Source organism: Dromaius novaehollandiae, chromosome 3, assembly GCF_036370855.1.
Source record: "Dromaius novaehollandiae isolate bDroNov1 chromosome 3, bDroNov1.hap1, whole genome shotgun sequence".
Taxonomy (NCBI): Eukaryota; Metazoa; Chordata; class Aves; order Casuariiformes; family Dromaiidae; genus Dromaius; species Dromaius novaehollandiae.
This window is the reverse complement of record NC_088100.1, coordinates 30,568,588-30,592,475: the sequence shown is the minus strand read 5'-3', so window position 1 is coordinate 30,592,475 and position 23,888 is coordinate 30,568,588. Positions and strand designations below refer to the sequence as shown.

General features: G+C 36.2%; 1 protein-coding gene across 1 annotated transcript in view; it reads left to right on the top strand.

Annotated features, from left to right (window-relative positions):
• Positions 1-23,888, top strand: part of EYS (eyes shut homolog) — a 909,330-nt gene that overhangs the window by 42,668 nt on the left and 842,774 nt on the right. Inside the window, exons 3-4 of the mRNA XM_064508633.1 lie at positions 20,982-21,175; positions 22,667-22,794. Coding sequence (XP_064364703.1) covers positions 20,982-21,175; positions 22,667-22,794 — 322 coding nt within the window. The remainder of the gene's footprint in view (positions 1-20,981; positions 21,176-22,666; positions 22,795-23,888) is intronic.

The following is a 23,888-nucleotide window of genomic DNA, read 5'->3' as shown; positions in this document are numbered from 1 at the left end:
AATGCTCAAACGTAAAACACATTCCAAATCTGTATTACTGAGAGCAAGCTGTAGTTTTACAAAAGTGAAAGTGTTTTTATACAGACCTTTTAAATTTTTTCCATTTTCCATGGAATTTATTAGTCCAGAGAGAGCAGGACTGGACACCAGAATGGTACCCTCATCCTTAGCTGTGAAAGGGAGAAGAATCTTGGGTCTATCATGTATTACATAGCCACTATATAAGTTCCCTACCATCTGGCCAACGAAACCATCTTCACCCACAGGCTCAGCCTTATTCTCTCTTTCTCAGTAAATATGTAAATGGAGAATCTATACTTTTCTGTTTCCTAATAGAGCTCTGAAGATAAATACGCAGAAGTCTTGTAGGCTTAGATATTTTATAACGGTAGCAGGTACTGAATACAAACAGTGGGGGGGTTACATTTCTGTACAAATAAATTATGACTTTTCACAGTTTGGAAGTTTTACTGAGAAATCACAGAAGAGAAGAGCTTTCTGAAAATACTTAATGAGTATGTTTAAATGAATGAAATTTCTGTGACAAGCAATCAATTCAAAATTGTGTAAGCACAATAGTAATTATATTTTCCATAATTAATTAAAATATGAAGGACCTTAGGATATACAGATTGTAATATCATATTATTTATTTCTGGTTCTGCAAATCAGTGGCTTGACACAATGTGTCTTGAAAGTAGCTAGCTGTTTATTGACATCATACCAAACATCAACAGGACACAATACTGCAACTGCTTAATTAATCAATGAAATATAAACACTAGAAAACATGAAAAAATCTGTGAGGCAATTTGTTTACTGTGAATGGATGACGGCTGTTTAAATTTCAATTCAGTAAGACTCATTTACTCATTTTAGGGAACTAAGCAACAAAACAGAACTTTACAAATGACATCACTAGCTCCAGGTGTGATACAAAAAGACTGTATAGAATCAACACCACTGTAGACATTGCAGTAAAATAATGCCTCTTTTCTTTAAAGGGAAATTCATTCAGTATATCCATGATAGACATAAGCTATTAAATACACAAAAGCTGATTTTGCAAGGAGATAATGGTAATCTGTTAAATATTGCAAAAAGTTACTGTGTTCATTGCTTTTAGAAAACAGAGAATTCCTTTGTTCATGTTGTTGATAGATTTAAAAACTTTTAAAATGAATTTAAGTCCAAAAACATCATATTTGGTGAATTGCTAAGACATAATACCAAAATCAAACTTAGATTTCTAAATAAAGGGCATTTACGAAATAGAGATTACAAATGAAAATGAGAATACTGTGTAAGGGAAAAGATTATAAGCATAAGATGACAATATATAAGGAAAAGGTTATGATAACCACAGTCTATTCTAATTTACTAGCTAGCACATGTGTGAATGAAATGACTAAAAATAGAAGTAGGAATACATCATATTTGAAGTATGTTTTCTTCCAAAATACAGGAATAATTTCATTAGTTTTCTCCCAAACAGTAATCAGTTATTTCAAAGACAAGGTTTACCACCTTGGCAGTAAAACTAGTAGACTGAAAAAGATTATTTTTATCAATTAGCCTTTGCAGCTTGCTACAAAGTGAATGTTTCTGAAGATAAATCTGTGGTAAGACTCTATTCTCTGAATAGCTTTCATCCATTCATTTGGCAAACTTTCAGGCATTTGTTGACTGGCTTCATGTTACCCAACATCAGCTGTTTAAAGCTCTGTATCCACAGATATTTGTTTAGTCTGCCCTGTTTAGTTAGGAGAAGGACAGGTAACCCAGGGGCAATTCATCCCATCTGGCTTAGATGCCTTTCTTGGTCCTCGAGAGGTGCTCAGGTTACTCTGCTGGTTCTGGGGGGGGGTTACAGTGAAAATCAGAGTTTTATATGGCCCCAGTTAGGACAGACAGACTTAGTTTTACATGCCTCGGAGCACAGATCTCCCAAATACAGTGAGCGAACACCCTGCCTTCTGTCTTGATAGTGCTCTTCTGCGTCCTGGGGTTGGTGGTTTCATCCTGGTGTTGGTTGACAGTGGGGGGTTAGGGCTGGTTGTCAGCACCTGGAGTCGCTCGCCAGGAGGAATGTGACCTTTGTGTTGATGGTTTCTTGTTTGTAGGATCTGCTTCACATCAGGTCTGCTTCACACAGCGCATGCCGGGGAGGAGGCGCAGGCACACGAGAAGGGGGCGCAGGGGCCACCTCTGAGGGGACCAGGGCCACGGAGACTAGAAGGTGGGGAGGAGGGTCTCCTGAGGCTGAGCCTGGGGAAGGGGAGAGGAAAGGCATTTTCCTAAGTGTTTATTTCTTCTTTTTTGTTTCTGAATACCCAAATTAATAATTAAAAGCTTGTTAATTGGCAATAAATTAATTCAAATTCCCTGAGTCAACACTATTTTGCCTGTGACACCCCTAAAACTAGTGTTGTCCAGCTTTAGGTCTGCATTTTTTTACCTCACTGCTGATGAGTGGTTTATAGCCTTGGGATCTCCAGTGCCAGCCTGCACCCCATCTCCTTCTATCCCATGCCTTTACTCCTCCGTGCTGTGTCCCTCTATAGGGCTAGCAGGCCTCTGCTATATTACTAGGCCTGTATTTCTCTACACTACATCAGTATTAGTCACAAAACCATGGTGGTACGATACAGAGATAAAGAAAAAACCAATTAACTATAGACACTTGGTCAATTAGAAAATGTGCTGTCTCAGCCAAACCAAGTAAATTTCACTGCTCCCGTTCAGTTATTACCTTAATCATTTCTTCTATCTTGGAAAATCTCATCAACTTTTTCTATAGAATGAAAAGACAGCAACAAGACACAGGAAAAAAATATTGCCCTGCCAAAAGAACACAAAACAGGCCATTGCATAGCCTATTCCTCTTGGCAAATATGGTTCTAATTCAACATCTGTCTTTTAGAGGCATATTTTGCTTGCTTTAAGGGATGTATCAATCTGTCCACATTAGAAATCCAATAGGAAGCTTGCTGATTATCTCAACGATGGTCTTGGTTCTAGCTAACCAGTCATGAGGTCTGGTTCACCGCTCAGGTTAGTGACTTGCCACAGTTTGTCTAGCCTTTGCTCAGAGGCCTCTGGGCTCCACACTGACTGCCTTCACAACATGCTTTTCCATATCCTGGCTAATACAGTTTATTTAATGTATTTCATTTACCACACCTTAGGCAGAAGCAGTGTTGCCATGTTGTCACAGCAAACTAACTGCTGCTGTATCCTCTAATGCTAGCACCTGCAGTAAGTTGTAGTAACCAATATGCTCCTAAATCTATTTCTAATATATAGCAATTTAAGGATAATGCTCTCTTTCACAGCTAGTATTCTGAAATGTATGTAGCATACATTGCTCCTGAGAAGCTGTCATCTATACTGGGTTGTGGGAGGGGTTTTTTTTATCATTTTTGTTAATGATTGTCCTTTTATGAAAGACCCTAGGCCATATTCCCTGCTCAGTATTGGTGCCAGGGCATGTAGTTAGGCACTGAATGCATTCTATGTCTGCTGTGCTTCCTGAAATGACAGGGGTATCAGTAATCTGCCCCTATCCAGAGATCCAAGTTTGTCCCATAAAAGAATGCTGCCGTATGTCAGGTTTAGCTTTGGTAAATGTAAGTATACCCAAAAGGTCATTGAAGACTAAAAGTTGTAGTTTTAAGAAGCTTTGGACTTTCAAAGATAGATTTTCTTGCAGAGGTTATAATTCTCTGTTGTTTCTTAGAGTGTTAATAATGTTATCAATTGCTTTAATAAACGGACTTATTCTTTCTCATCACACTTCTAATGGTTGGCAGATGTACAAGATTAATTATCTAATTATCTAATAAATTTCTTTTGTTTCTGTGTTTTCTTCTATAAGTATTCCCAGGGATTTTCTTTCTGGAGATTAATTCACTACAATAAAGCAATGCATAATCTATAAGACTAGAAGATGAATTTGAATTATGAGTTGATATGATATGGTCATTTGACTACATATCACACATTTTATCCTAATGAACAGTCTTCATTTTAGGCATTGACAGGACTCATCCCTCTTGGATTTTCCATGGCAGTGTATATTCTTAAAATTCATCAGTTAGGCTATTAAAAAATCAGCAATAAGGCAACACTTGAGTTAAAAACAGTGTCTGTTTCTCACCAACCACATAAAGTATTCTCTGACATTTACAGCTATTCTCCACATTTTTCTTTTTCCTCTGTCTGCTAGGACACAGGAGGTATCAAAACAGGGCTATTGGGAGCTATTCAGCCCATCCTACTGCTTCTCTGTTACTGCCATGGGCTGCTCCATTCCTGAGATTCAGGAGCTCTTTTGCCCTCCCTTTCTCCCATCTGCTCCCTCCTCCTTATCAGGATACTCCATCGCACTTTTGCCTCAGGCTTCCCCTTACTCAGCCCATCTCCCTGTTCTCTGCAGGTGCCAGAGAGCACCCCCCCCCCCCCCCATATATTCTTATGTTTTACAACTCTTCCTCGGTCCTGAGTTTACTTAATGAATTTCAAGTGGGTGTCTCCTCAAAATGGGTTTTCCAGATCTTTAGTAGCCACCTCGAAGCTGCAGTCGTGTTTCTGCACATGCCTAAATAATTTAATAGCAATTCATCTCAGCTGTGAAGCCCTCTGTTTCTCTTTGGTAGAAAGATTTGCCATTTAGGCTTGTGGTTTCTGAGGGGCATGGAAATACAAAAAAAAAAAAATTTTTTTTGAATAGTCTCCTTTGTCTAATGCCGAACAACAATTTTGTTATGATAAGATTATTTCCCTTGTCATTTTTTTTCTTCTTGCTTTACCATTAGCCTAATTTTACCCAACTACATGTTTTTTTAAAAAAGGTTATTTTCTCTGGTTTTGGTATAAGCATTCTTTAACAATAATTAACATTAAACAGCAAAATTACAGAGAGTCAATGGCCTCACTCATTTATATCCATTAAGATTCCCATCTTGAAAAGATTTCTGCTCCGGGGTTCATACAAATTGGTGAATTCTAGAGGTTCAGACTACCATGTGTTGGGTTTTGGACTCTTCTCAATGGCCATAGCTTGCTCACCAAGTAATGCTGCTGACTTTAAAATGTAGCCATTCTTCTGGATGTGTACCTTGCTGAGGATACTTCTGTTTCTTCCATGCTCTTGCATATTCTTGCATTAGTAGTAGTTGTGGTGTAGTATTACTGTGGCCAGAGGAGTGAATCAAGCAGTTTAAATACTCTTATCTCACTGAGGACTCCATCTGAAAACCTGGCAGTGGTGAAAATATGTCAACATGCCTGTCAAGTTACTTATTTACTCTCGAGTATAATACACTAGTGTTGTGAACTGCATGTAACTGCAGGTGCTTTTTGTTGATTTAGAGTTGATATGCAAAGATGTAAGTGGCTCAGTACCTGTTTATGAAAGTGTTTTTCCTTCTTACAAAGTACAGTTGTGACTGCAACCAAGAGAGGAAGGCAAGTGTACGTGGTTTAATTTGTAATAGAGGAAACTTCCAGAGAATTTTAATGAATCCAATTGGTTTTCAATCCATACATATGCATAGTCATCAGTCAACTGGGTATGATAACTTTAAGGAGAGAGGACAAAGCCTATCTTGTGCTTCTAGAAAGTTTGTATATTTGCAGAGAGATAACAAAATGCGAACTTTCCAACCGCTGCTTTATTTAAAGCTCTTCTTGGTTTCATGCAACTATCTAAATAGGTCACTATCTATATTACAAATATTGCATCTCCCATTTCTCCTGGCTTCAGAGAAATTCTTGAAAATATTACTGCTGAAAGGATGGGTAGATAATAACAACAATAATAAACATCCCAGAATAGTTATACAATTTTAAAATCAATCTTTACATTTATTATGATTTAGTCATGATTGATGAATATTGGGGTACATAAAACAGGAATGTTATGGCCAAGTTTTAAAAGGTTTTTAGTGAGCTTAGCTGCAGGTCAGTTAGTTTTTCAGATCTCAGTAGGAGTTTGTCTGAAGTTTTGTGCCCAAAGATCTGAAATCTACTATTTGTTTGATGACTTTTACTCTGTAGGAAAGAAAGCTGATGGATTTGCTGAATCCACTGTATTTATCAGTTTCACCAACTTTAATTCATTAATTTTTAGAGGATCCCTTTTGATTTATGCCAGATTATGTGAGATGTTATGTGTAATATCTTTGATATAAGTGAGGAGATATGGGAGTTTGATATAAACAAACAGATATGCTCATCATTAGTAACTCCAGACTATTCTTGGCTGAACCAAACATACGTTAATTGATGGGAAAACTATATGCTAACTGGGGCCCTGTGAGTGACTGAACTGAACAGACTTTTGCTATGAAATAGTTAGAATAAATCGTATGGACTCCAAGGATGAATTGCAGGAAAAAGAAGGTGGTCAGAATGAATTACTATGTAGAATGCAGTAAGCCTATTAACACAGTTGACAAACATTTTTCAAAAATATATAGTCAACTTTGTGCATTCCACTTTCTAAAGTTGTCATTTATCAACATGTGTTACAGTGCCAGTCAATAGAATTTCACTTCTAAAATTGTCTAAATCACTTTTGAAAATGGGGTTTCATAGGATATGAAAGTATATGTCACCTCAAAAATGAAGTTTAATATGGAGCTGCCAATGCTACTTTATGGAAGCTATCTTAATATATGAAATAGTCTTTTTATGTTAGAAGAGACCTCTGCGTGCGATGTCTTACATAGCACATTTATTTCGTGTGTCAACTCATTTAGGTGTTTTCAAAAATGTCACTCTAGCACTTTATTTGTTATTTAAAGCCTCATCTAGGTTCACAGTGCTAAAAAAGTGCTAAAAATCATAGATTACCAGGTTGTATATAATGTAGCTAAGGGTGTTATTCATGTCATGGTTGTTTCATTTTTTTATAGAATGTCCCACAATGTTATCAGTGGTTCACCTATCTCTAGCCCATATATATTAAAGACATAGTTTTGTATGTCACATCAAAACAGCTGTACTTCTAGTGCCTTCTGAAGGGGTTTTGTCTCTTTCTAATCATTACTCTGTTACCGCCTTAAACAAAAAGAAACAGCCCAGAGGAAAGTTACTTCATTTGGTTAATTTAATTAAAAAATACTGATTTTCCATACTGTAGTTATAGGGGTTTGTAGCTGTGAGGACCCAAGTCTACAAGTGTGTCAAGATTAGTGGAAGAAAAAGATGGATGTTCAAGAGCTGAGAAAATAATTTGTTCAGTTATGCTGTGTATGATACTTATCAGGGTTGTGCTGATCCTGGTAAAATTAATCTGCTACATAATTTTGTACATCTCAAACAGTAGTATTGAGTATATAAAAATGTGGAAAAATTCTACATTGTCTAAACTAGATGGAGGCAATCTCTGTCTGTCATCTACTCTACTGACCTCAGATATTGAGCGAATAAAGAAATGATGATAATGACAAGTGCAAACACATTTTCCTATACACTTTTCACTAAAAGGAAGGTGTCCACCAAATTTGTCACTTTCATTATATTTATTTTATCTGTGGGGAGTCACTGTTCTTCAAGAGAATTGACAGGGAATTTTAAGAAATCATTAAACATGAGACAGGAGTCAAAGTTACATTTTAAGTCCGAGAGAAAAGCATTACCTAGTCATTTAATGTACTTTTGAAAATCTGAACCAATATGACTTTTCAGACTGTTGAAACTATTGTCTTTCCACATCTTTTATGTACATGTAAAATGTGGCTACTAAATTTGCCTACTGCAGATGTCAAATTTGGATCATACTTCCACAAAGTTTATCTGATCTGATAATAGACTACAAATTGTCTTGCAAAGGTTAGAATCCCCTATTAAATTACGAAAGGTCTGTTTCTAAGTTTCACACTTTGTAACATGTCATTTTTTTTACATGTGGTGCAAGCAGACTGGCTGTTTGATTGGAGTAGGTAGATTTACATTTATTTGGAGAGAAGTTTTACCTTTTTTAATCTTCTGCAAAAACCTCTCTGTCATCACTTTCTTCTTTTTTCTTGCTTTTGTCTGTTTATTGATCACAGCATTTTCCCTTTTTTCCTATTTGATACATTCACACAAGCCTTTTAAATGCAGATTTTTCCATTTTGGGATTCTACAGTTGTGTCTACATTAGCATTTCCTTTAAATCTTAGTTCAATTGGGATTTTTTTTTTTTTTTTTGATATACATGAAAATTCTCTAATGTTAGTTCAGGCAGCATGGCTTTCATTTTTCATACTCGTTGTTAGTCTTGAAGAGGAAGTTCAACTGTGTGTACATTTTCCTCCTGCTATGAAAGTAGAGCAGAATTTGGCTTTTTGTGAAAAGGAAGGCCTTTCTCTTCTGCAAATCTAGATTGCAATTCCTCAAGAAAATCCACTTTGGATTATAGACAGGGATGTTCTGAGAAGTTACTTTTCTGCCAAGAGGCAAACTAGAGCCCGCAAGCTGAGGAAGTGTTGGTGCTGGCAGGTTGTACTCATGTCTCAGTTACGCAGTGATATTGAATCTGTTTTCCTAAACTATCAGCTGAAGCAACTAATTCCTTTTGGATATGCCATTATTTTAGCTGTATACTGTCAAAGGAAAAAACCCTCTGTTCATCCCAAACATTCATACAGAATGCCTTTATTTGTAGGTGGAAGAGGACCCTTGCATAGAGTTTACACTGGTCCCTGTTGTGACCCTGCCCCCAGCACCATTGCAACTTCCCATAATGCTGTTTTAAGCCTTCTTCTTGTAAATTGTGAGTCTTTTTTTTTTTTTTTTTTTTTTTTTTTTTTTTTTTCTCAGTAGGTTGCTGAGTCATACACACTCTTCTCTAATTTCTTTCTGGTCTCCTGATGCTTATTTTCCATCTGATGCCCAGCTGCAAGAGGAAGGATGGAAAGTTCTTCCAAGCAAATGCCTCTGTCATTTAATGGCAAGGGCATCATCACCCTAAGGGATGGGGCATGGTGGTTTGAGTTCTTTAAGCTGAGCGAATGGAAGCTAGACTTTTTATAGCAAGATGTATTTAACCACTAGGCTGCAGCATGAAAGTGTTTTTTTTTCCCGATGACTATGAAGTAGTTGTGGTTGTTCTATGAGATGACTTCAGTGCCATACATAATATTAGAACTTTAGCCTTTTTGGAGACCACAGTCGTTTAAGCAACAAAACAGTATTTGGATGGATAGATCTCTGAAATTTACATACCTACATGCCCTTAAAGACACAGTTATGTCCTAAAATGTTTTTCTGGGTCTTGTCCAAGGTGCTTTTCAGTCTTTGGGAAGGAAAGTACTGTTATCACTGCTTCACTGTTTGCCAAGACTCTGGTTTCACTATTTTATTCCCCTTTGTAACTTCAAAACCTTCTAAATGAAGGATTTAGCATCTAAATATAGCTTTATTTTTTCCTGCTTACAAGACTTTTTTTTAATGTCATCCCATGACAGAGAGAAGAATCACTTTATTTATTACAGTCTTGCTTCCCTACTTGTATTTTGTACAATTCTGCTTCAGGATATTTCTGTGGAGATATTTATGACACTAAGCAGAAGATGTATAGGCATTCATTTCTTTATTACTCTGGGTCTTCTCCTACAACTGTTAATTTAAGAATGAATGTTTGCAGTCCACTCTGCACTTTTTTTTATTTTTCATCTTACCACATTTTTCACTCTGTGTACTGTTTGCAGGTATAAGACATATATAACATAAATGTATTTGTATGAAACAAATAATGAAGATGGGACAAAAATGCTTTACAGACAATTTAGGTGAAAATTTTACTTTTCCTGTACTTGGACATTTTATTGGTCCAGACTGGAGGATTCCTTCTTCTTACTGAAATTTCAAGAAGTCTTATTGGAATCAGCACCTAAAATATTGACAAAATCTTTTTCAGAAAGAAATGCTAACATAAATGGAACCTCAAACTTTTATCATCACAAAATATGCATAACTTTGCTAATTATTTGAAGTGCTATTTATTTATTTTATCTATACTGACTCCCTTTAGTTAGAATAATGAGTGACATAATTAATACATGCCTTGTGTGGATCACTTCCTTCTCATCCCTAATTGGCTAGCAAGCGGGTAAATATAGGTAGAAGAAATATCAGTAAGATACCTTCTTCATGTGAAGTAGCATCTAAAATATACATCTGTGAAGATAAATCACATTTTTTTGGTAAATTTTGAAAACAGGTTTAAAATCTATTAGAATCTGGACCTTTGTCTTACTAAGTTTTTAGTGTCTCTGTTCCAGAATAAATTGAGAATCTACTAGTTTTGTCAGTAATTTTAAAAGCTCTTAAAATACCTAAATTACAGATTAAACTGTTTAGGCAGCATGTAGAATTTTCTTTAGCCTATGCAAGTGCCTGTCATGTTTGCTGTGGGGAGCATGAGAAGATACTGGTGCCCCAGTAAAAGAGATCTCTTCCTTTCCCCCCTCCTCCTTCCTTCTTCTTTCTTTGCTCCCTCCATCCTTCCTTCCTTCCTACCTTCCTTCCCTTCCTCTTTCTCTGCTTCCTTCCCTCCCTCCCTGCCTTCTTTCTTCCTTCCCCCCTTCACCCGTCCTCCCTGCCCTGCCCTCTCCCTCCTTTCCCCTTGTCCCCCTTAGGCTGACTGAAAAAACAGGAAAATACTACAAGTGTTAGTTCTTTACAGAAAGAGTTCAAAACGTTTTATCCATATTATGCATAATGATTAAGTTATTTCAGTTTCTGAGAAAAATGACATTTATTCAAAATTTCAACTAAATATTGCTGTTAAAAGATTCAGGAAAGATGGCATATGTCACAGGCATACCTATGGGACATGGAACAGGCTTATTTTACTCTTTTCTTTCATGTGAATAAATACGAATGTATATAAAAAAACATATATATAAAAACTTTGCTTGGCCTTTGGAAAACAGGCAAATTGTGAAAACAATTGAACAAGTCAGTCCCTAAAGCGAAGCAGAAGCCCCAGAGTCTCCATCATCAAAACGATACAGTAGGATTTTGACAGGCAGCTGGCCATTGCCACTAAAAGTACTGAAGCTACTGCTTACTATTCTGTTGAACGGAAGGGAAGGAAATGAGGTTTGCTTGCCTCCCAAAGAACAGAAAGGTTCAGGACCTTTAGGAAGCACTTTCCTCCAGAATTTTTATAGAGTTGGCACATCCATAGAAATTTTAAGTAACACTCAGCCCATTGAGAATTTAATAGACTTACACTGTTCTTTGAGGCATGTTCCCTTTCCCATATTATTAAGCTCTTTGGGAGGGATGTTGCTCTTTAATTCTAGCTGCCTGTAAACACACAGGCAATAAAGCAGAAAAGGCTGGATCATATTTGTTGTAACAATAGATTGCTTCTTTAAGGATTTTTGCCCTATCATTTATTGATAAAAAGGGCTTTTATTTTCTGCAACAGTTTTTGAAGCTCAGGAAATATACATCCCTGTATCGGGAGCATTAGCAGTTAAAGATGGAGGTCATTTTGGTTACTCTACCTTTTTCTCTCTCCAGCAAGTTTTCTATTCATTTTATATTTGCTCCTTTTTCCATGAGAGCTTTTTATAAGTGAATTTTTCTTTTCTATCCGTTCCCTTAGGAAACTTCTTTTCAAATATCTCTAAATAACACTTTCTGCCCAGCTCTATCCTGGTTCCCCTCCATCCCTAACTATTCATCCATTGTCTGTGCATTGCAAACCTGGGGAGAACTTAGGGCTCTCGGCTGCTCAGTTGTGCCTCCTCCGTTCCAGCCTCATCCCCAAGATCCACCCATCAGAGCGCCCTTGCACAGCAGTTTACCTGCAGGTTCACCTTAGAGGTGCACTCTGATATTAAGTTTCCTTGAATTGCCTTTGCCATTTACTCAGGTAAGAAGTATTTAATTTAGTCTCACTAGTGAAGTGTAGAACAGCACTTCCAACTCGCTCAGTAATGATTATGATGTTTCATTTCCTGCAAGCTATGGACAATGATTTTTTCTTCCACTGAAAAGTGGGCAAATGAAGTCTTGTTTTCCTGCCCGATGGAGTTCCTTCTGTTTTGATTCACAAAGCATTTGCCACTTTGCTGGTGTCTGATACCCATTTATGTAGAGTTATATACTTAGTATTTTTGTGCAGGTTTATTTTCATAGCTTGCACTTTTCCAGTTTGAAATCACAGAGACTTTTGTGCTTTAATGAACAAATTTTCTGTCCCAGTCAGTGTAATTAAATTGATCTACTGTCATTTAGGAATTTAGTAAAAAGTGTATTATTTCCCACTCAGACCTTTAGAAAACATATTGAATAACATCAGGCACAGTTCTAATCCCTGAATTCCAGGAGAGACGTCCTCATCTTGAAGAGGTAAAATACTTCAGAAGAATCAGCCATCAGGTACATACCTTTTATTTGAGCATAGGAAAGCTATTGGATAGCTGGGCAACTGAATTAATACTATCTGGAGAAATTGTTCCCTTAAAGAAGACAGTGATTAATCAATGTGTTTCTAAAAAACCACCTTCCCAAAAGATGCATAACTAATCATGTCATTTTACATGGTCAGAAATGTAGAGTATTAATAGATTCCCTATTAATGGATACACCATGTTAGATTTTTTTTTTCTGTTTCTGTTGTTTTCTGATGAGTGAGAAACCCCAGCAGCTGGCTCCATAGAGAGAGGCCATTTGAAATCTAGACTTTGTCCAAGTGGGCAGCAGTGCTATTTTTGATAGAAACCATAGGTGCCACATTGAATATTAGGGCTACTCTTCCTATTGCCCCTAGCAGGAATGTGAGCATCTCTTTCTGCAATAAACTCTGGTTGAGGCACTAGGAAGTGATTTGAATTGAGGAATAGTATTATTGATCTGTTATAGCTAGAGTGATGCCCTGCTCTTGCCTCAGGGAGTAACAGCCTTTCACAAGCAGTGCCAGCACAGAGACACTGCCTTAGCAGTGGCCAGGGTGAACGTCTGCTCCGAATCAGTACAACTCTGTTTGCTTTGGCTATTTTAGTACTTCTGAATACAGCGGTTAGTGAAGATAAGAAATAAAACAAAAAGTTTACAAGTACTCTTGATGAGTCTTTCCAGCATTACCATAATTTCATCTCTAATAGGCTTTCCTCTGATGGAAGTTAATGTTCTTTTCATTCATTTACTTTATAAACGTCTATTTTCAAGTCTGCTGATTGGAGCTTTGTATAAAGCACATCAGTGAGCTCTTATACTGCCTGTTTGGTCTAAAATTAAGACTGTAGCCCTTACAATCTTCCATGGAGATGTGCACTTCCTCTCTTCTGAGACCTAGATTTTTATTGCCTTAAGTAGATTTCATTTTCATTCAATCTTTATTGAAACTTTGCATGCATTAAAAAGGTGTCATTCATTGTGTTTGATAAGAAATGTATATGAAGTGGCTAATGCTGTATTTATATTAATGCTTTTAATGTATCAACAGAAATATTGGTATATTTCAGGACCTGGAAGTGTAGAAGAATAGTTACTTAAGGGGTAGAATCTTGCTTAAAAGATTGCGTAGGGATAGCTAAAGGGCAAATCTGTGTGTAATGTGTGGGCCAAACGTGTAACAACATGTTGCTTATGTGACATTCTGGAAGGAGCATAGAACAAGAATCAGGAGCTGAGACTGTACAGAACAAGTTGAGAGATGTTTGAGTGAGTAGCCACCTGATTGCAGAAAAGCAGACGTGACCACAGCAAGTGACTGAGGCAAGAAGAGACTCGAAGTTTCCATTTGGCAACACAGAAGATCCACCTAGACAGTTGGTGGGAACCAATCGAGATAGAAGGACCCAGACCCACTGAAGATGGTTGAACTAAATCATCATGTGAAGGGCGGTCCGAATAGATGGTGAGGGTATAGTTGCCCAAGGGTTCCCTCTTGGGAGGCACCCTGCTGCAGCAGTTATTTTGTTAAAAGGCCTTTCAATAATAGCTCAACAGAGAACGAGAGCAGCCTGGGAACCTTTGCCTTTTGCTAGCAGGAAATGTGAGGCAAGAGCTTGTGATTCAGTGCACTTTTTAATTGGAAAAATTATATTCTCTCTACAAAGGAGATTGCTAAAAATCCATCAGTTTTATGCTTAAAAAGTTATTTCATAAATGAATATTTTTTTAAAAAAAAATGATGAGTGTTGATAAAAATATCCTGATATATTTTACATGGGGAAAAAAGGAAAATGTTAATTCCTGGCAATCCTCCAAAGAAAGAATTCTATATTTTAAAAAAGTCATTTTTCAACAAAAAGGTTCCATACCAAAAAGGTCATCTTCCTAATTTAATTATTTAGACACACAAATAGTATATTTTTCAGATGTGCTTATCACAAAGCCAGAAGTTTGAACATGCAGAGTTTTTCCAGAAATTTAATAGCTGGAAATGTTATATTTTCCTTTTTAAGGCCAAATACTATTTACTGACAACTGCTTTGTCACAAATTAACCACACAATGAATTTAACCCAGTGCCTTTGGGTGGGATTCAGTTTCCAGTTAAGACGCCAGATTAAGAATTTGGATGCCTGTATGTATTTGTTTACATGTAAGCTGCATGTCTTGACAGCGACTATATTTAATTGAGCTATGCTTGAAAGTGTCAGTTCTAGAGAGCTACTCCATTACAGTGAATAATTAGCGCTTAAAATCTCACTGACTGTATCTCTGTGGTCCCAGGCTTTCAGCATGGAGTTGTCATATAGTTTAATAAGGTCATATGACATGATATGTCTTTTAAGAAAACTGTAATTTCACATTTGGTGGGAGTTGTATACCTGCTTATTTAAGCAGTTTCATACTCACCCTCAAACTCAGCAGCCCCATGCCCTGTCAGCATAACTACTGGACTGAGCTCTTATCTAAATAGGGAACAGAATCAGCTGAAAAATAACCCAGCAGAAATAAAATTTTCACATTTCAGCCAGATTATTTCCCTGAGGCAGTTTATTGTGGGGCATGAATGATTGTGCCAGCACTGTGCAAGGGGAAGCGGGAACGAGCAATTTCACTGAAAATTGGGTGTCAGACTATATCTTAAGAGAACATCTGGGGGAAGGTGGTACACAACTTCACGAACTCAAAAAGAAGTATTTACCTGGAGAGTAGAAGGACATCTGATGAAATTCAGAAAAATAACAAGGAGTGAATGGGATTAGACTTATTACCATGAATTGTTAACTGAGCTATGCAAACAGAGATCAGCTTAAATACAGAAATACTTTCACTTGCTCAGTTGAAATCTGACAGTTTTTGGATTAAGAGAGCCTTATTTTTTAATTATTTTTTAAGTAGACAAGTGTTAAGCATTAGTAATGACATAAGAGGCTACAATTTCACAATTCACAATTTCACAAAAGTGTGAAACTGAAATTATTAAAATATTAACCTCTTTAACATTTGAATTATCAAATTTCTCTTCATTCCCAGGCTTTTCTTCAGTTTACTGCTTTCTGTGTATTTTTGATATTTGATTTTAATTGCTAGAAACCACTTGTTTCACTTCAACTGAAATCACTCTCCTACTAAATTGTTTCTTTTTGATGATCACCCTGAAATACAATTGCCTCATTAAAATACAGATGAGTGAATATATATGGGTGTAACATATGCTATTTCCTGAATACTGTCTTCTCTGTCTTATGCATAATTCCTTTAAAAATCTTAGTTTTTCATTAGAGGATTGACAGAATAAATGTACTGAAACCATATTAAAAGATAGTAGATTGAGATGATCTTTCACACATTTTGCTCCTAGGGAAATACTCATTTCAGCAGGAAAGAAAATGGATTTATAAATAGAAATTCCCAAGGAGATTTCTGTTAAAAATAAAAATGATTTTATTCTACTTAGTAACCCTAGATATTTATGTAAATGGAACTATATGGTTTCTTAACCAATTTAGTGATGCCTTATAAGGATGTCAGTGATTTTCTTTGACTTTTAATGTATTGTCCTTAGGACGTGGTAGTGAAACTAATGATTTCTAGCAGGGATGCAGTTAAATGTAATCAAACAAGGAAGAGTTGGGTTTTTTTCGGTTTGGGGTTTTTTTAGAGGAGGTTAATGGAGGGTTTCACTCTCTTCAACTGTAAAATCAATAGAAAATGCTGAGAATAAGTTTTAGTTACTTAAGTTAAAATTCATGAACTTTCACATAGGTCTGTAGGATACTCTTCTTTGCTCACTCAGTCCTACTTTTTTGACCTTCCATGATTTTTATTTTATTAAGATACATTAAACAAGTATTTACTGTATTGAAAGACCATGATGAACCCAGTCTACTGATGATGTCCCCAGTCTACTGATGATGTCTTTAATTTCTTGTATTTTCCTCTTTAATCAGGAAATTCAATCAACCTGATAACTGTTCTTTTTTCATCTTAAAACTTCTTGAATCAACGATCTCCCATTAGACTATGGTGTCTGTTATCAGCATTTATTTTACAAAGAATTTGAAAAATATATCATAACTTTGATATATCATCAACTAAACCTAAAGGGAATTAATTTTTTTCAGCAAATGTCTTTTTGAGGGCATCTGACTGGGGGAAGAAGTACTTATATGGTCTATTAAAGTTGTCATCAGCAGAAATATACAACACCTATGTTGAATTCTATGCTATTGGTATTGATACCAAAGAAAAACAGAAGGTTATGCATTAAATCTATGCAGCTGTGAAAATTTGCTTTGCGCTTTTTTAAGCCCTTGGCCCTCCAGAATTTCTACAAACATTTTCGATATGCATTAGCAAATTGGGTTGATATTTTTTCCCAATTCTGTCGTTCATTGCTTAAAAGACATTATCCTCCTTCAAAGGTTTGCACTTGGCTTCAAATTATACAGATTTATTATTATCTTATTCCCTCTTTACCTTGCTTCTAACAACAGCATTCAGATGTCAGTAAATGTTAGCATGGCATGAAGTTAAGTATTTTTTTAGCATATTTAAACAAGAGGCACTACTGATGACAAAAAGGTGGAAACTCTCAAATGGGAATTCAGAATGAATTCCTAATTTTGCACATCCTTTAGGAAGTTTTGCCTGCATTTTTAGTCAGAGTAGAAGAATAGATTTGTAAGTTTAAAGGAACGATTGGTCATCTGTTCTGGCCAAAAGTTGTTATATTGCTTACCTATATTTTGAGGCCTCTATCTTGTGTATGGGTAAAGTAGTATGTTTTTAAAAAAAGCATCTAGTCTCAATGTGAAGACATCAGCAACTGCAGAATCCAGTTCTTTCATGGTAGCCTGTAACAGAAGCCTCACTGGTAAAAATGTGTGAGGTATTCCTAACATTATTTGACCTAGCTTCTCTCTTCAGTCATCTGCTTTCATTACACTTTTCTCAACTGAATTAAAGAGCCTTTTAGTTCTTGATGTTTTCTCCTTCCAAGGGTTGGAGGGAGAAATCAAGTCACGTTTCAGTCTTCTTTAGAAAATAGATTGAGTGTGACATCAGGTTTGGGAATGGTAGAATAAAAAACTGAAAACACTAGTTCCCCACTTTATCTCCAGAATTCCTTTTGTTGAGTTATTTATGAAATTCATCAGGCATGGATGTTCAGGTGAAAGAGCGTTGCTCTTGCTTTTCACAGAAGATGCTGAATGAAAGAAATTATAAAGTAGAGGAATGTCAATGTGGTAAGTAGCTTTAATGGTTAACAACCATTCCTGTTCAGGACTGAATTCTTCCCAAAAGATGTTAGAGAGTTGATAGAGATTTCATTGAATTCACTCTACGTAATCTCATGAAAGATGAGCCTTGTGTTTTAGACCATGAGTGCAGTTGCTGCTTCAGTGTCTTCACTTAAATTGATCCCACTGGATCTGATTAGATAATTGGCTTCCTGTCCATACTTAAAGCACTGTTCTTTCCAAATTAGCAAGAAGAAAAATACAATTTTTTGCCCTGTGGCAAGGTCCTTCCAAGGATTAAAGAAGCTAAACCATTCTTCTTCCTTGAACCATGCCTTTCTTTTCAGCCTTTTCTCTACTGTTTCCAGACTTAAGATTCAACTTCCAAAAGCAGTTATTCCCTGATGCATCTCCCATGCTGTGATTAACTTTATTTCCCTATCTCAGGCCTTTTCTCTTCTAGCAGCCTTCAGTCCTTCTCTAAAGTTTCTCTGTCTCGTATTTAGAAGAACAACACCCCTTTCCTGGCTTTGCTACAAATAAGCATTACCAAAAAGGCACCTCTTTCATCTAGTTTCCTCAGCTGGCCTTCATTCGTACTTTGTTTTGTTCATGTAGACTTTCCCCATTCTAATAATAACTACAATAATATTACTACCAATAATAACTACTAATAAAAACTACATTTTTTGGCTTTTCTTTGGGTAGATTGATTGGAGTCACTACTGGGCTGATCTGCCTTCTCCTGTAGTCTAATGTGAGTGGATCAGGAGCACCTAACTTCTAAGTATGCCCAAATGAAAGAAAAAAATCAGTAGAATAAGCATTTGAGACATAGTCTCAGTTTCCGTAAAGAGATCATCTCTGAGTGCTGCTGGGGTACAATATTGTACTGAAGTATAACATGAAAGCTAAATACTAAACCAGAATCATGAGGAATAATCGAACAGTCACCTTCATTTGGTATTGCAAGTGTTCTCTTATATATGTGATAATGCTAACCAATGGCTTCAGTCTGAGGAGTGTCTTGGTTTCTCCTGTCTATTAACATGCCTTAAAATCTGCAAGTTGCAATATACTTTTACTGTAATTTGGTTACTGTGGTGATAAGGGTTAGCAACAAATTCAGAAAGCATTCTTTGAACATCCTCTGATGCTAAAGAAAAGTCCAATTCATTTTGCCTTACTGAAACAGCTGTTTCCAATGAATACAAGAATGAGTGATAAAGAAGCAAAAGTGGTTTGACTCTTTTTCTGTTAATAGGATTTTCTTGCAAGGTGTTCGCTTCATCAGCTGTTTTTGTCTATAGGACAGACTGAGATATTTGGATCTTCCGGCAAATGTTATTTCACATCTTTAAAGCTGCTGTATGTAGTTAGTATGTGTTTGCAAGAAAGTGATTAGAGACCCATGCACTTACCTACAAATTTGTTTAGAGCAAATCACTACATTTACTTGGCAGTTTACCAATTTGGGATAAAAACTTCATTTGCCATCCCAAGACTTTACATCTTTTGTCATATATTACATAATATATATAATATATATGACTATAATATATATAGTCATATATTGTTTTATGAACGTCTATTTTTAATAGTTGGTTCAAACTGTTTGACAAAATGTAGTATTAATACATACTGCTCTGTCAGAACAGATTTATTATGAAGTTAATTTTATTGCTACACCAAATAATTGAAAATGCTTTTGATTTAATATGCAAATGTGTGGTAGGAAGGTGGCTTAAATCAGAGTGCATTCATAGCAGAGTACCAAAGTACAGCATATGAAAAAACATATTTGGCATATAATTTTCCAAAAGTAAGTGGAACTGGATTCTTAGCTTCTGTAATTCTGCTGTTTCTTTCATGTTGCAAAATTTAAAAAAAGTTAATTGTCTCAAAATAGTTATGCAACTCATAACTGTAAAGGTATGCAGGCAGATTAGTAGACCCTTGCCTGAGATTACAATAATTGAAGAGAATATTGAGAAACTACTGGACATAACATGAGAAATTGCTTAGCATAACAAATGTCGGAGTGAGAAGCTGACAAAATTACAGATAGTGCCACAAGCAATGGCAGGATTTCACAAATGCTTAAGGGGGAAATCTGTGTGAGATGGCAAAACTTTGTGGATAATTAAAGGGGAGCACTGGGAGCTTTTTGAGAATCACAAACTTGCAAGGCCAACAATGCCTAGGTAACCATATCAGTAATACCATATAAAACCAAGATTATCTAGGTTACCAGATCAAAAATACTGATTTTGCATATGGATGTGGCAAAAATGAGGCCAGCAGGGAATAAGAAATCAGGTAAAGGCTGTTTATTTGGGAGGAGACAGGGCCAAAGAAAGGTAGTGTTCAAGGTCGGTGGGGGAAGAACAGGCATGTGAAAATGGGGAGAAGAGAGAAAAGGGGCTGATGGAGTGTAAGCAGGCTGCTGGTCAGTATACCTGTCTGAGCCCTGTGTCTGATCACTGCAGCCTCTGCAGAACTCTGTTCTTAACTATTTTCTGTGTGACTGTGTGTGTGTGGTGGGGGGAATGAGCTTCACTAGCAGAGTTCAAGCTGGACAGGCCAGCAGGTAGGAGGACACCTACGTCTGGGAAGACCCAAGGTCTGAGTTAGCAACTGGACAAGAACCTCAGGATATGGGCATGGCCGTTAGAACCTGTGCCAATATTCGAGGGATCCATGAATATGGGTGTGTTTGTGCATCTGGAGAGTAAGGACATGTGCATGCTGTCCTGGTGAGTGGGAGAGGAGGAAAAGATTCAGGCCAGCTGTACTGCCCATGGCCAAGAGTGCTGTTTGTGTTCATGCGGTACCGCGAAAGACACTGTTCTCTGTGTTGATCCATGTGGCCACTGTGTCCGTATTGTGTATGTGTGTGTGTGTCTGTGTGTGTACACACACGTGCCTGAGAATACACTCAGTCTCACTACTAGCTGGACCTATAAACAGGAATAGGAAGACTTTGGGGGATCTGGAAGTCCACTGGATTTGGCTTCCCATAACAACAAACCCTGTGGAAAAGACATTCAGTGATTGTTGTCTTTCAGGTAATCAGTTTCATTTCTCTCTTTCTGCCCTTGCTGCAGGTGGTGATTGTTTACAGGTGTCCCAGTTAGTAAGTGGAGCTCCCCAGCATGGGCAGTTTTTGAAAAAAACACAATAGATAAAAACATCTCAATTCCTCTAAAATTAAAAACAGAATTAATTAAAATAATAGGCAAAGAAAACATAGTGACAAGGTAATTTTATGGGCAGCATACCAAGAAGCATCCTTTACTCAAATACTCCCTATTTTCTGTGTTCCTTGTAGGTCCTTTTTGTGAGGAACCTGATGATCCTTGTGCATCTCAGCCATGCCTGAATGGGGGCATATGCCAATATAATCAATCTGGATATGTTTGTGATTGTCCAGCTGGCTTTCTTGGTCATAACTGTGAAGTTGATATCAACGAGTGTTCTTCAACGCCATGTCGGAACAGAGGTATATGCATTGATTTGCCAAACGTAAGTACAAACTTCAAAGCTGCATATTTGAATATAATGCCAAATCATTTAATTCTAATGTTAACGTTTAAAATTAGCTTTTCATGATTCATGCATAAACACAGTATTAAACTGAATGTGTAGTGTTTCTCATATTTCTATAGTTTAAAAGCCCAAATGCCACATTTTAAGCTCAGTTGTTTGGAATTCATTTAAGAAACTAGCAATGTTGGAGGTTTTTTGTTTTTTTTTTTTCTCTAATAAAAAGCTTCTGATATAAAACATGGTACATCACATTCTTTTTTATTAATTATTGGTTGTTCCCTACTGTTGCTTTTCCTTGTGGGATTTATTTTTAATTCCCTTTTTAAAATTTTTCTCTTTTTTTGTTATAAAATAGAATAAATTGATGCAGAGTAGCAGAAAGTTTGATAATAGAGCCATATCTGGTAGTATTCCAAAACATATTATTGATTTTGTTTCATTAGCTTGACTATTGTAGATAGCAGTGATTAAACAGAGCCAAAATAGTGGAAGAAGAGCTCAAAGCTCAGTTATCACATACCAGTGGATCAGTGATATATACTCACTCATGGAGAGAGAAAAAAAGATACATCTACATTACTGGACAAATTGATGGATTTCTAAATTATAAAATCTGTCTAAATATTCTGTCTGTTTCCCCTTAGGTCTTAGTAGACATACTAACATATATATTTTGTACGATCATTTCTGTAGACACAGAAATGCAGTAGATCATTTCATACATAGAGAAATCTTTTAATAGATGTTAAAATAAAGCTCTTTGACGATGCTTGTAGGACTGAATCTGAAGAAACAATTTTCTGGACACTGCCAAATTCACTGGAAGAACAAACCCCAATATATTTTTGTCCTTCTGTCTGACATCAAAAGGCATATATAGAACGTTACATTATTAGTAACTGAGGATAAGAGGGTCAGCACTAATAAATATTATTTTGTAAAATATCTTACTGTTCTTGCTGTGTAAATTACAGATTACAGTAACTGACGTGTTTCACACTGTTCTTTATGCTTCATGTTGAGCAGAACAAAAGAATACAAACCATTTTCTTTTCTATTCTAGTTACTGAATAGTGTTTGGAATATGACATACCTCAGACACTATTACTGCTTGATAGAGTCTTTTACACTGGAACAAATTTAGAGATGAGGAAAAAACATAAATTATAAAGCTCTTTCTTGATTCAGTTATGAAATCAGAAAGCCAGACAATTTAGAGCTGGTGTATTTCCAATTAGCAGACTCAACACTGGTATAATATGTGCTGAAAGGCCTGTTCCACTTGTCCTAAATTATGTTTGCAACCTATTTGGGGCTACAGATGTTTTTTATTATGTCTTTGTACACTGCTTAATATGATGAGACCCTGTTCTACTTAGGGTCTCTAAAGTAATGGAAGTAAATACTGATTTATGAATCACCTTGGATACAACAAATCATTATTTCCAATTTCCTTCTCTTCTATAGGATGTGAAGTGTATCTGTCTGCCAATGTTCACTGGCAAATTCTGTGAGAGAGTCCTGAATCCATGTGAATTATCACCTTGTTTAAATAATGCAACTTGTGTAGAACAGCAGCAGAACTATGATTGCCGGTAAGATAAGAAAACATTTTATTTCAGTACTTCATTGGATCACTTGATGATACACCACTGATTGCAGAAAGAAAAGAAATCTTTAGTAAGAGACAAAACAGAAAACAATACACTTTCATTTTAACAATTTTCCTTATTTTTTGGTGCTCTACTGCACAAGATTTCTTGAAGATTCTTGAAGAAAAAATCCTACAAAAAGATTTAAAGCATTTAAGAAGTTATAAATTGTTTCATCATGAATTCTGTAAGACCAGTTATATAAAACCTGACACACTGGAGACAAGCAGGACATTAAATTACAGTTACCGCTCCCATTTAGGGTATATGATTATTATGTTATCTTTCTGAAAGGGTAACTGTTCATTCCTAATTCATGAATGTGCATTAGTAGATCTTAGACTGATCCTTTAAGCAGCATATTAAAAAGTGCTTTATTCCAAGAGGCCATGCTAAAAATCTTCCCTTCGCAAATAACAGAAGTGACCCATTAGGTATATGATTTCAGTCTATTTTAAATAGCTTTATAGATATTTTCTTACACTGTTAAAGAGTACAATTTGTATTCTTTATGTTTGCTTGACTTTTATCTGGCTGCCTTAAAGTAAGTTCTGCTGAGCATTACTCAAGTGCAGTAAACAATCTCCAATTTTAAAATATTAATAAAAGCAGAAAATTGAAAGTCATGGTATACAAAAGCCTGAAAACACATTATGAATGAACTTAGAATGTGCAAACACATAACAGATGTATAATACAGTGTTACAGTCCATCAGAAGAGATTCAGTTGAGAAGTCTGGAAATTAAAATACATGTAGAACTATGCTTCTAATTTCCCCAAACAAGAAAAAAGAGAGAGGTTTTTGTTTATACTTAAACAATCACACATACACACACACACACAGAGTTAGGTCTTCCCATATTGTCCTATATTGATATAGCATACATAAAACACAGAACACAATGTTATCATTTATTTACCAATACTTAAAACCAAGATATAAGTTACTAATAATTTACTATTATATAGCCAGTCTTTTACACAGTATGCTGATGCATGCATTAGTATGAAATTATGCCTAAAAGTTATATTTAAA